This window comes from Salmo trutta, chromosome 29 (assembly GCF_901001165.1).
Source record: "Salmo trutta chromosome 29, fSalTru1.1, whole genome shotgun sequence".
NCBI classification, from domain to species: domain Eukaryota; kingdom Metazoa; phylum Chordata; class Actinopteri; order Salmoniformes; family Salmonidae; genus Salmo; species Salmo trutta.
Window position 1 is genome coordinate 34,687,141 of NC_042985.1, and position 12,273 is coordinate 34,699,413.

Here is a 12,273-nt window from a genome sequence, read left to right on the forward strand (position 1 = left end):
ATAAGCCGAAGGATGTGAGTTCTGCAAGGACAACTTGTCTTCAACAGGGAGGCTCTTATGTTCTGACACATCAACAACTTTATCCTGTGTTTGGGCCAAACTGGCAATGTTAGCTCAGCTGTAAAAACCCAATGTGTCTGCAACAGAGAGAGAGCTGGGATTAACTCTAGGTTGGCTGCATAAATCATTCTGGTACGGACCAATGGAGAGGCACATTACATGCTTAGTACGTCCAACTAGACACAAATCCTGGGTTAACTTTCTTCTTTTAATTAAACAGCAGAGAACAAAATTAACTTTCTCCTCCTTTCGTGTTTCAAAGGGAAGCTGGATGGACAATTCCAGGAAGAGCATTTCGGCATATGTTCAAATTTTGGGCAAGATGTCTGCCAATTTTTTCATGAACATTCATATACAGCCCCTTTCTAGACATGAACAACAAAGCAGTGGCAGATTACCTCTGAATATGAACTAATAATGTCGGTGGATTTCAAACGAGGGACTTTTGATGTGTGTGTTTGCACGGTGTGTGTGTGTGTGTGTGTGTGTGTGTGTGTCTGTCATCCTCTTTCGTCCTCTCTCTCTCTCTCTCTCTCTCTCTCCCTCTCTCTCCCTCCTTCTCTCGGTCTCTCTTTCTCTCAGTCAGGAGACTAACGGTATAGGTCTGTCAGCGTGCTCCAACTGAAGTATCATCTGTGGCTGTGTTGCCGTCTGTGGGATCATACGTCTGCACAAGTGAAATCCACAGGAGGAACACCTCACCAGAGCAGTGTCTTAGTAAATATGGTGAGTCTGATTCGGATTCTGCTCACAGAGTTCAGACCATACAGCCGTGTAGTAGTTTGTGTGTTTCCACAAAGGGGCCAGGTTTCTGGTCTAGAAGCACGGTTTTGACTGCTCCTACAGTTTTTGCTTCGGTACTGCAGTTTAACTGACACCTTGCCCATTTCCATACACGGCCACCTAGAGAGGTCAGATTAGCAAATTCCTAAACAGACTCTTTAGTAATGACCTTCGTGCACAAAACATCCATTGAATTATTCAATGAATTGTCGCTGAGGCAAAACAAAAACATGTCATCACTCACAGCCAAAGATATATCATTCATAAAATTCATCCAATGTCTGCCATGTTTTTGGATGACATCCTCGCTGCTCGTGCTGCTCCCATGTGACGGTGGTCCGTACAAACCGGATGCAACGCAGATTGAGACGCTCCATGAATCGGCGTATATGCGAACGTGAGTAGATTAACTTGAAAACAATGGTCAGACGCAACCTCCATTTCGTATTTTACCTCAGTGGTCTCCACTGTACAATCTGGTTGACGCAAAATTGCATCAGAAAATAAAAGGTTGCATGAATTCTCAGAGATGAAATATATATATATATATTTAAATGATCTCGATCTCTCATTAAATTGTTGGTGTACTGTTATTTAAGTGCACTTCCACATTGCTAACACCCTAACAAAAACATACACAGACCTCTGATAAAACATTCATCATTCCCTTTTAAATACCTCCTCTGGTGTAGCGGCCAGGTTGGTATATTTGATGTGTTCATTTCCTTTACATTTTTAATCACAAAGATCATTAGATTAAAGAAAATTCCCCCCACATCACCGGCAGCGTTTAGCCTTCCTCCTCAACACGATCCCAGAAGTATTTAGCTTGACGTTGAGCTCGCTCAGGCATTCAGAGCACAACGAGGAAATTCACTCAGGGCGACCAACAGGGAACCAGAAAAACAGAGAGCCACCGGGGGAGAGAGGTAGAGGAGGTGAGAGGAGCAGAGAGGAACAAGAGGCGCCAGACATATGGTACTGCAACGTGGCTGCTGTGCTGTAGAACGCAGAGCTCACTCTTGAAGCTAAAGCCTCTCTCCTAAACAACCACCGCTGGGATTACAGCAGTGAGCTGAGCCCAGGTCGGAAAGACATCAAAGGCCTGGCCGGCGAGAGAGAGAGAGTGAGAGAGAGAAAGAGAGGTGAGACCAGTGGACATGGTTAACTCTGTCCAATTAGAGATGAAGCAGAATAATCAGGCGTGGCTAACAAGGTTATTTAAACAGCCTCCATTCAGTTTTCTGGATGCCTAACTCGACCCCTCACCCCCCAGACCCCGTACCAAATGACTTCGCTGCGCTCTCTCCTCCTCACCACTAACGCCCTCAGCCCCCTTGTAAAATGCAGTGTTAGTCCCATTCTCTCTGTTTAGGTGTATTTACTCAGTGAAGAAAAATCACTAGCATTGTTGGTTTTGGATAATTGGAGAAACAGGCTATAAGCCGTGTACCTCATATTTGTCAGAAGTCTTGGAGGTGATGTGATTAGATTCACGTGGGGGGGCTTGGATCCTTTTGAAAACTTCACTTGATCTATCATTCAGCACCAGCACGACATTTGTGTGAGCGAGCTAGCGAGCTAGCGAGCTAGCGAGCGCACGGCTCCACTTGCCTGTTTTTTGGGCAAATACTTTCAAAGGGTTTCATCCCTCTAGCGAGATTTGAAGTATTAGTTGACTTATTGATTCCTCTTCCACACATAGCCTGACTCTCATTTATAAAGCATTCTCCTACCAGGTATTCATTCTCATCTATCTGTTGCAGACTCCAGGCAACCATCCCTACCTCAACAGTGAAACAACAGATCTGAGCCTTCCCTCCCCTATCCCCCACCCTGGTGACTGCTAAAAGGTCAGACTGCCAATGGCTATTTGCTGCTTTTTGACACCTCCGCTCACCCGTACACAACTGTAAACACAATTAAACCCCTATCCCTGTGTGAACATTTCACTCCAGGTGGTATGACTTCTTTCTCACCTGTACCCGCTCGGAGTGTCGACACAGATGCCCCCGTTGAAGCAGGGGTTTCTGGGATAGGAGGAGCAAATCTTGTGGACATGTTCTCTCCCGGAGCAGCTGCATACTGCTGTGGACTCCACCGTCACCGACACCAGTGACATGCTACCTGAATCCACCACAGTGGGCGTATCGCTGACGCTCAGCACGTTGGAGCAGCCGCCGCTGCCGCCACAGTCTGTGTTGCCACACTCATCCACGTGGACCTGGCTGACGTTCACTTGCAGGAACGACTGCAGCTGTTGACAGAGAGAGAGAGAGAGAGAGAGAGAGCGAGAGAGAGAGAGAGAGAGAGAGAGAGAGAGAGAGAGAGAGAGACGGAGAAGAATGAAGGGAAAGAGAGAGGATCAAGGGAGAATTAAATTAGGAGGATTAAGACAGAAATAGGAGGTGAAAGGAGACAGAGGAACAACAAAGTATAAGGCTAAAAGGTAATCAAGGGACAGCCATGGAAGAGTCAATGCGGAACAGTCTTGATTACCACCAGGGTTTATCCTAAGCCTTTAGAAAGCACATAATGCCTGTTGTTTTAGCCATCTTTTTTTCCTCCTCGACATAAGCATTTGGGTGGTGCGATCCCAACTCTCACGAGAAGACGTGCACACACTCATACATGCAAATACCCCTACAGCCATCCTATTAGCATAGAGAGTGTATGAATTCATCTCTCAAACAAACACTCCTTCGCTCTCTCACACGCATACACTTGCATAAATACACATGCTCACACACACGCGGACATACACATGCAAACCCACACATACACACAAAAACACTTGGCCCTCCCAGCGTCTGATTTTTGAAGTGTGCAGAGACTGTAACTAGAACATACAGTACACCATGACCTGTTTACATACATTCGCCGTATACCCTTTCAACAACATTTATTCACAGCTCAAGTGGGCCACATTGCATTCAGGCAGAATGAACTGGGGAGAGACTGTGAAAGGATTGTTCCCAGGTTGAGTATATATATCCAGAGTTGGATAGTGATGATGACGAGGTCCTAGAGTCCTAGAGTGAAAATGGAATTAAATAGCTCTCTCTCTCTCTCTCTCTCTCTCTCTCTCTCTCGCTCTCTCTCTTCTCTCTCACTTGCTCTTGCTCTCGTTGCAGGGTAGATCCCAGCAGTGGGGGGTGAGGAGAAGGGAGTGGGGGTTGAGGAGCGATCCGCGGATGGGTGATTAATGACATTCTCCCACAACCCTTCAGCCGTCAAAAAAATGATCTGTGGTTTTCAGTGCCGCAGTACCACGGCACATTTCACTTAGAGGGGCCACACTCACCGCCACTTCCCATCTAACCCCCTCCCGACTCCCACTCTGTCTGGCTTACCAGCAAGTGGGAGACACCCCCTCCTTCCCCTCCTCCTCCCACACAACCACAGTTACATCCCCCTCTTCTCCACTGTGACCACAGACACTACCAGGACAGAAAAATACATGGTTTTCAGGCATATGTCACGTATGCACAGTATGTATACTGTGTTATTTGTGCCAGAGTTTAATTGGGAAGAGCATAGCTCCACTGCCTTAGGTTAGGAGATGGCATGTCATGAAAATTGAGCTGATGCCTTTGAAAATGTTAAATGGAAAAGCAGCAGTTCTACCACCGTCACACATCCAATTGAACTGTTGTTTCTACGCAGATTAAAGTGTCTAGGCTGGTACAATTTCATCAGCGACTGAGAGTATCGCGCCACCTGTATTTGAGTGGATGTGTTTGGAAAGGAAGCGCGGCAAGTGAGTTGAGTTCCTCTGAGAATACACCAGCGTGTGCTTGTGTGTGAACATTAACGAGAATGTCAGAATGTGGATGTGTTTATCTCTACCAGTCCCACACAATGAGAGCGCTTAAAGGAAAATGGGTAGAGTGAGAGCCCAAGGGAAACTTCAGGATGTGCATCAAAAGATATCCCTGAATCCCTTTCTCATCTCCACTGCTATCTTCCCCTTCCCACCTGTCCACTCATGCTCTTAGACTCTCTAAATGTAACCTATGTGTCTGGCGCCCCTTTACCGTGTATGAACATCCTCTGTGCCACATTACTGTGTAACGACTGCCTGAAAAGGTGCTTTACATTTCTTAGCTGAGAGGTTAAACACTTCTGATATGGAACATCTCCCAATCCACTTGTGTAGAAAGACAAACATATAGCTCGCCAGAGAAATATGGTGTATGTGGGTGTATGGGTGTGTGCCCAATGACAAATACTAACCATGGGTCTGCACACCCAGAATCCCTATACAGGCAGAAGAGACATTTCATATAAGACCACAAATGACCTCTGGGAAGGGATGGCAATGTGAATGCTCTTTGTGCTTTGTGCATGACTGTACTGTCAGCTTTATCTAAACACAGTTTGAGGCACCCATGGGGCTTCGACTACAATACCCATGCATCCCTGGGGCAGAGTCTGTGGAGAAAACATTAAAGGGCACCCTAGGGACTTGTAGGCCTACAAAGAATATGCTGAAAACTGGGACATCTTTGCTCGGAAGGCAGGAGAGGGGGAGGACGAGGAGGAAGATAAATTCTTCAGGTTGGACCTAAGGCTAATTTGTTTGTTTTTAAACCGACAAACGTTTTGCTAACCATATTGGATTTGAGTCCAAGGACTGGAGAGGTAGCACCTGAGGACAGTTCGTCTGAATTACAGTTGGAAAAGAGATGGGAGGAATAACAGAAAGAGGCGACGCACAGACAAAGTGTACAGCCTATTGGGGAACGCTGTGCTTTTTTCACCCCTCCAGGTCTCATCTTTCCCCTATGTGGATCTGAGGCACAATGTCTGTCTGTCTGTCTGTCTGTCTGTCTGTCTGTCTGTCTGTCTGTCTGTCTGTCTGTCTGTCTGTCTGTCTGTCTGTCTGTCTGTCTGTCTGTCTGTCTGTCTGTCTGTCTGTCTGTCTGTCTGTCTGTCTGTCTGTCTGTCTGTCTGTCTGTCTGTCTGTCTGTCTGTCTGTCTCTCTCTCTCTCTCTCTCTCTCTCTCTCTCTCTCTCTCTCTCTCTCTCTCTCTCTCTCTCTCTCTCTCTCTCTCTCTCTCTCTCTCTCTCTCTCTCTCTCTCAAACTCAATGGGCTTTATTGGCATGGGGAACATATGTTAACATTGCCAAAGCAATGTTAATTCTTTCCAATGTGTCAAGTAATTATCTTTTTGTTTCCTCATGATTTGGTTGGGTCTAATTGTGTTGCTGTCCTGGGGCTCTGTTGGGTCTGTTTGTGTTTGTGAACAGAGCCCCAGGACCAGCTTGCTTAGGAGACTCTTCTCCAGGTTCATCTCTCTGTAGGTGATGGCTTTGTTATGGAAGTTTAGGGAATCGCTTCCTTTTAGGTGGTTGTAGAATTTAACAGCTTTTGCCTGGGTTTTGATAATTAACGGGTATCGACCTAATTCTGCTCTGCATCAATTATTTGGTGTTTTACGTTGTACACAGAAGATATTTGTGCAGAATTCTGCATGCAGAGTCTAACTTTGGTGTTTGTCCCATTTTGTGAATTATTGGTTGGTGAGTGGACCCCAGACCTCACAACCATAAAGGGAAATGGGTTCTATAACTGATTCAAGTATTTTTAGCCAGATCCTAATTGGTATGTCAAATTTTATGTTCCTTTTGATGGCATAGAAGGCCCTTCTTGCCTTGTCTCTCAGGTCGTTCGTTTGTGGAAGTTACCTGTGGCGCTGATGTTAAGGCCAAGGTATGTATAGTTTTATGTGTGCTCTAGGGCAAAGGTATCTAGATGGAATTTGTGGTTCTGGCGACTGGACCTTTTTTGGAACACCATTATTTTGGTCTTACTGAGATTTACTGTCAGGGCCCAGGTCTGGCAGAATCTGTGCAGAAGATCTAGGTGCTGCTGTAGGTCCTCCTTGGTTGGAGATAGAAGCACCAGATCATCAGCAAACAGTAGACATTTCACTTCAGATTCTAGTAGGGTGAGGCCGGGTGCTGCAGACTGTTCTAGTGCCCTCGCCAATTTGTTGATATATATGTTGAAGAGGGTGGGGCTTAAGCTACATCACTGTCTCACTCCACGGCCCTGTGGGAAATGTGTGTGTTTTTTGCCAATTTTAACCGCACACTTGTTGTTATAACATCGTATGTTTTTCCCCCAACACCACTTTCCATCAATTTGTATAGCAGACCCTCATGCCAAATTGAGTCAAAGTTAAATCAACAAAGCATGAGAAGACTTTGCCTTTGTTTTGGTTTGTTTGTTTGTCAATTAGGGTGTGCAGGGTGAATACGTGGTCTGTCATATGATAATTTGGTAAAAAGACAATTTGACATTTGCTCAGTACATTGTTTTCACTGAGGAAATGTATGAGTCTGCTGTTAATGATAATGCAGAGGATTTTTCCAAGGTTGCTGACGACGCACAAATCACGGTAGTTATTGGGGTCAAATTTGTCTACACTTTTGTGGATTGGGGTGATCAGTCCTTAGTTCCAAATATTGGGGAAGATGCTCTTATTGGCATAGGAAACAAATGTTTATATTGCCAAAGAAAGGGAAATAGATAATCAACAAATTTGAAATAAACAATAAACAATACATTACAGTTACAAAAATTCCAAAAGAATAAAGACATTTAAAATGACATATTATGTCTATATGCAATGATGTAATGATGTGCAAATAGTTAAAGTACATAAGGGAAAATAACAAAATAAAAAATATATCTCTCGGTCTCTAGGTAAGCCAATCAGACAGGAGGGTGCTTAATGGCTACGTTCTTAGAGAAGACCAGCTGAACCGACATTTAATGATACAGTCAGTCATACAAACAAACTCTAATTACACACTAGACCTAAAATCATCATGCTCATTAGCAATACTTAGCAGCATGTCCAGTACAGCTGTTTGGTTGTTGCTGGTCTGACACGTGAAACAAATATCCATTATGTGCTCTGATGGTAAGCTGATTATGTCCTTGCTTGACGAAATAAAATGCTGTCTCACACGGTCACTGTCGCTGGTCAAACTGGGGACCAGAACAAAATGGAGTCTAGATTAAAACAACCTTCAGTCACAAACCCTTCCCTCTAATCATCAATACACTGCAGCACCTGCTATGCAACCCACAAAGCCCAAATCCAATGGTTAAAAGGTAGGAAGCATACGTTTTTACTCACCAATGTAACAACACAGTGTGGTCAAAGACTTAGTAACTTAGTTGTAGTGACGATCTGGTTACCTATAAGTACAAACAACCGTCCTTGATATTACATCACAACCCGGAAAAACATTTTCCGACATCACTTCGACATTCTAATCGGTTTTATGTAATACAAATAGAAAGGTGAGGTGTTGTGTTGCATTTGGGACTTTTGATATATATACTAATGCAAACAAAACATGTGGTTATGTTTATGCTACCAACCATTTAAAGGTGGAATACACAGAAATGTATTTTTTATTTATTTAACCTTTATTTAATTAGGCAAGTCAGTTAAGAACAAATTCGTATTTACAATGATGGCCTAAGAACAGTGGATTAACTGCCTTGTTGAGAGGCAGAACAACAGATTTTTACTTTGTCAGCTCAGGATTTGATCTAGCAACCTTTTGGTTACTGGCCCAACACTCTAACCACTCGGCTACCTCCACCATTTCATGGTGACAAACATTTCTAATAGTTCTCCTAATTTCAGTTTATGTGACAAAACAAGCACGTCTAGAGAATCATTGTACCATTCAAGCTGCTGTGAAATATCTTTTCAATTACCAAATATATTGTATTTTCAGCTGTTTGATGCTGGTGTACAAAACCGAAAGTAAAAGATGAAAAAACAGAACAGATATACCACTTCTTAGGCTTGCGTTCAATGAGAATGACAGATCTATAACTCACATTTGAATTTGGTCGAGTCACCCAAAAAGTTACATATCGCAGCTTTAAAATACAATAAATGTGGTAACACTTTCTATGAATACCATATGCATAATGCATTATACAGCATTATACATGTTCTCATAATGCATTATACAGCATTATACATGTTCTCATAATGCATTATACAGCATTATACAAGTTCTCATAATATATTATACAACATTATACATGTTCTCATAATACAGTATAAGCATAATAATACAGCATAAGCATAGTTATAGACACACATAAAGACTCATATAGACTCACAAGTCTGTATACCAATGCTCATAATGCATTATATGTATAATCATAATCACTTATAGCTGAGGAACTCTCAACTCCGTTCTCTTATATCGAGGCTGAGTTGAATTTTGTACCTATGTTTGTCCTGTACAACTGCGGTCTTTCTACGAGGTGATGAAATTCATGCTTTTAATTTAAGAAAAATATTGAATATGACCATCAACCTTTCCCTCATTTGTGTTGCTCATTCTATGTAAGCTGAGATTCAATTGGTACATGCACATTCTTGCTGAGCAATGTTATTGTAAATATTAATGTTATTGTATAATTTTGTCGCACAGGGCTTTTTCATTTGCCTTTTTCTTTTTTGAACTATTTATGTTAATATAATATGCAGGTGTGCCAATTGTATATATGTTGGATCTTAATTTGGTCCCCCTTTCCTTTAATTTATTTGAGGTTGAAAAAGGCTTCTGAAGTTTGTAATTACGAAAAACGTATCAACCCCTTCAAAATTGTCCATTACTTATAATCCACATAAATAATTCACATTTCCTGTTGCTTCAGGATTATTTTCTTGCTGTAGCAAACTAGCTCACATTAAGATCCTACATCTGTAAGATGTTGAGGCAATTTATGTTATGTGTGAGAAAGAATGAAGAGCTTTGTGTTGGGTCATCATGAAATGTGCAGAGTTTCATTCGCTGAAAGCAGACAATGACCACTTTATAATTGTATAGTAACAGTTTATGGTGTATTATTATGTGTCTGCATTAGGCATTTCATCACTTTACCTAAAGCAATCAAATATGACTTTATAAGTATGCTAAACACCATAATAAAGATTATGATGCAGTAATAATAACTTGCTGCTCAATGACAAAAACGTCAGTAACTTCTTACTGACTGTACACTAACGTTACTGCATGATTGTAGCGGGTTTACTAACGCGATAGTTCTATTAGTAATGCCGACTATGATGTTACTTTAGCTAATATGGTGACAACGATGTAGGCTGTGTGTAGCGGTTTGGTTAGGAAAGGGTATTTTGCCTGGTCACATACAGCTGATGTGTTGTGCATTGAAGTTCACAAGTGAAGGGAAGAGGTGAAGGGAGAGTGCATGAATGTGAGAAGGAATACATTGTGGCTGCTATGAAAGTGAACTGTGTTTACACGTGATCAGGGGTGTATTCATTCCGCCGATTATGTTTAAAAAATTTCTTAAACGGAAGCAAACGGAACAAAACAGGGATAAACATACCTGAATTTGTCCAATAGAAACTCTCGTTTGCAACTGTTGGACTAATGATTACACCCTATGTAAACTTTAATTCATAGACTAGGTTGTAGCAACCTCATAATGGGTATAGGGAAAATGTGAGTATCATGTAGTAGCCTAAACCTATCGGTGTTACATTGAACTGGGTGAATGGAATTTGAATGAGAGTCATCCAATATGCTGTAATAGAAATAAGGCCATGCTCATAAAAAAATTAATCGTCCTCCCTTATCTTAAACAGCACTGACCGCCCCTGGTTTATACTGCATTGTTACTCTATCATAGTGCATTATGAGTACATGTATAATGCTGTATAATGCATTGTTAATATGGACTTCATAGAATTTGTTACCAGAAAAGTTTTTTTCCTACTTCACCCTGTCATTGTGTGAAGTGTCTCTCACCTCATGTTTTTAGGCGTTATCTATTTCTGTCAGTGTGTCTCTGCCTGTGCCACATCACAGGGTATGTGTATGGGAGGGGTTGAGCAGGAGACGAGGGGGGGGGGGCAGCAAGGCATAAGGGGGATATGAGGTGGAAAACAGAGGGGTAAATGGGGAGAAGAGAGGAGAGCCCTTGGGACAGGAGCATGCTGAGATTTCCACTTCCTCAATCCCAGCAGGCTACAGGGGGATCTTGAGTGTTCAAAAGCCAGAGACACACACACTGGGAGAGAGCGGAAAGAGGAGAGACACACACTGGGAGAGAGCGGAAAGAGGAGAGGGGAGAAGGGCATACGGGGGGAGATAGGGTAGGGATGGGCTGTCAGAGATCAGGGGCAACAAATAAAACACTGTTTAAAAGTTACAAACATCAGGAGCTCCCTCTCCCCATGCCTGTTCCATCACTATACTCACAACTCAACCAATATCACGTCCTATTCACAATCGACAGACCCTGAGCCAATCACCAACAGAGCTAGAATATACACTATATATACAAAAATATGTGGACACCCCTTCAAAATAGTAGATTCGGCTATTTCAGCCACACCCGTTGCTGACAGGTTTGTAAAATCGAGCACACAGCCAATCTCCATAGACAAACAGTTCCGTAAAAATGCAACACTCACTACCGATTTCCAAACTGCCTCTGTAAGCAACGTCGGCACAAGAACTGTTTGTTGGGAAATGGGATTCCACATCCGAGCAGCCTCACACCACGCCTAAGATCACCATGCGCAATGCAAAGCGTAGGCTGGAGTGGTGTAAAGCTCACCACCATTGGACTCTGGAGCAGTGGAAATGTGTTCTTTGGAGTGATGAATCACGCTTCACCAATCTGAGAACGCTACCTGCCCGAATGCATAGTGCCAACTGTAAAGTTTGGTGCAGGAGGAATAATGGTCGGGGGCTGTTTTTCATGGTTCGGCCTAGGCCCCTTAGTTCCAGTGAAGGGAAATCAACACTACAGCATACAATTTCTGATCGGTGTGGAAGAACTTGACTGGCCTGCACAGAGCCCTGACCTCAACTCGAACACCTTTGGGATGAATTGGGACACCGACTGCGAGCCAGGCCTAATCACCCAACATCAGTGCCCGACCAACCTCACTAATGCTCTTCTGGCTGAATGGAAGCAAGTCCCTGCAGCAATGTTCCAACATCTAGTGGAAAGCCTTATCAGAAGAGTGGAGGCTGTTATAACAGCAAAGGCGGGACCAACTCCATATTAATGCCCATGATTTTGGAATGATGTGTCCACATACTTTTGGTCATGTAGTGTACTTCAAAACACCGTTTTTATTATGTGACTTACATTGAGGGAAAAAAGTATTTGACCCCCTGCTGATTTTGTACGTTTGCCCACTGACAAAGAAATTATCTGTCTATAATTTTAATGGTAGGTTTATGTGAACAGTGAGAGACAGAATAACAACAAAAAAAATCCAGAAAAACGCATGTCAATGTCACGATTCCCACCGACGGTGGCACCCCTTCCTGCTCGGGTGGCGCTCGGCGGTCGTTGTCACCGGCCTATTAGCTGCCACTGATTCCCTTTTTGTTTTT

General features: G+C 43.1%; 1 protein-coding gene across 1 annotated transcript in view; it reads right to left on the bottom strand.

Annotated features, from left to right (window-relative positions):
* Window positions 1-12,273, bottom strand: part of LOC115167465 (neural-cadherin) — a 205,951-nt gene that overhangs the window by 39,849 nt on the left and 153,829 nt on the right. The window contains exon 22 of the mRNA XM_029721890.1: window positions 2,823-3,100. Within this exon, the coding sequence (XP_029577750.1) occupies window positions 2,823-3,100 (278 nt within the window). The remainder of the gene's footprint in view (window positions 1-2,822; window positions 3,101-12,273) is intronic.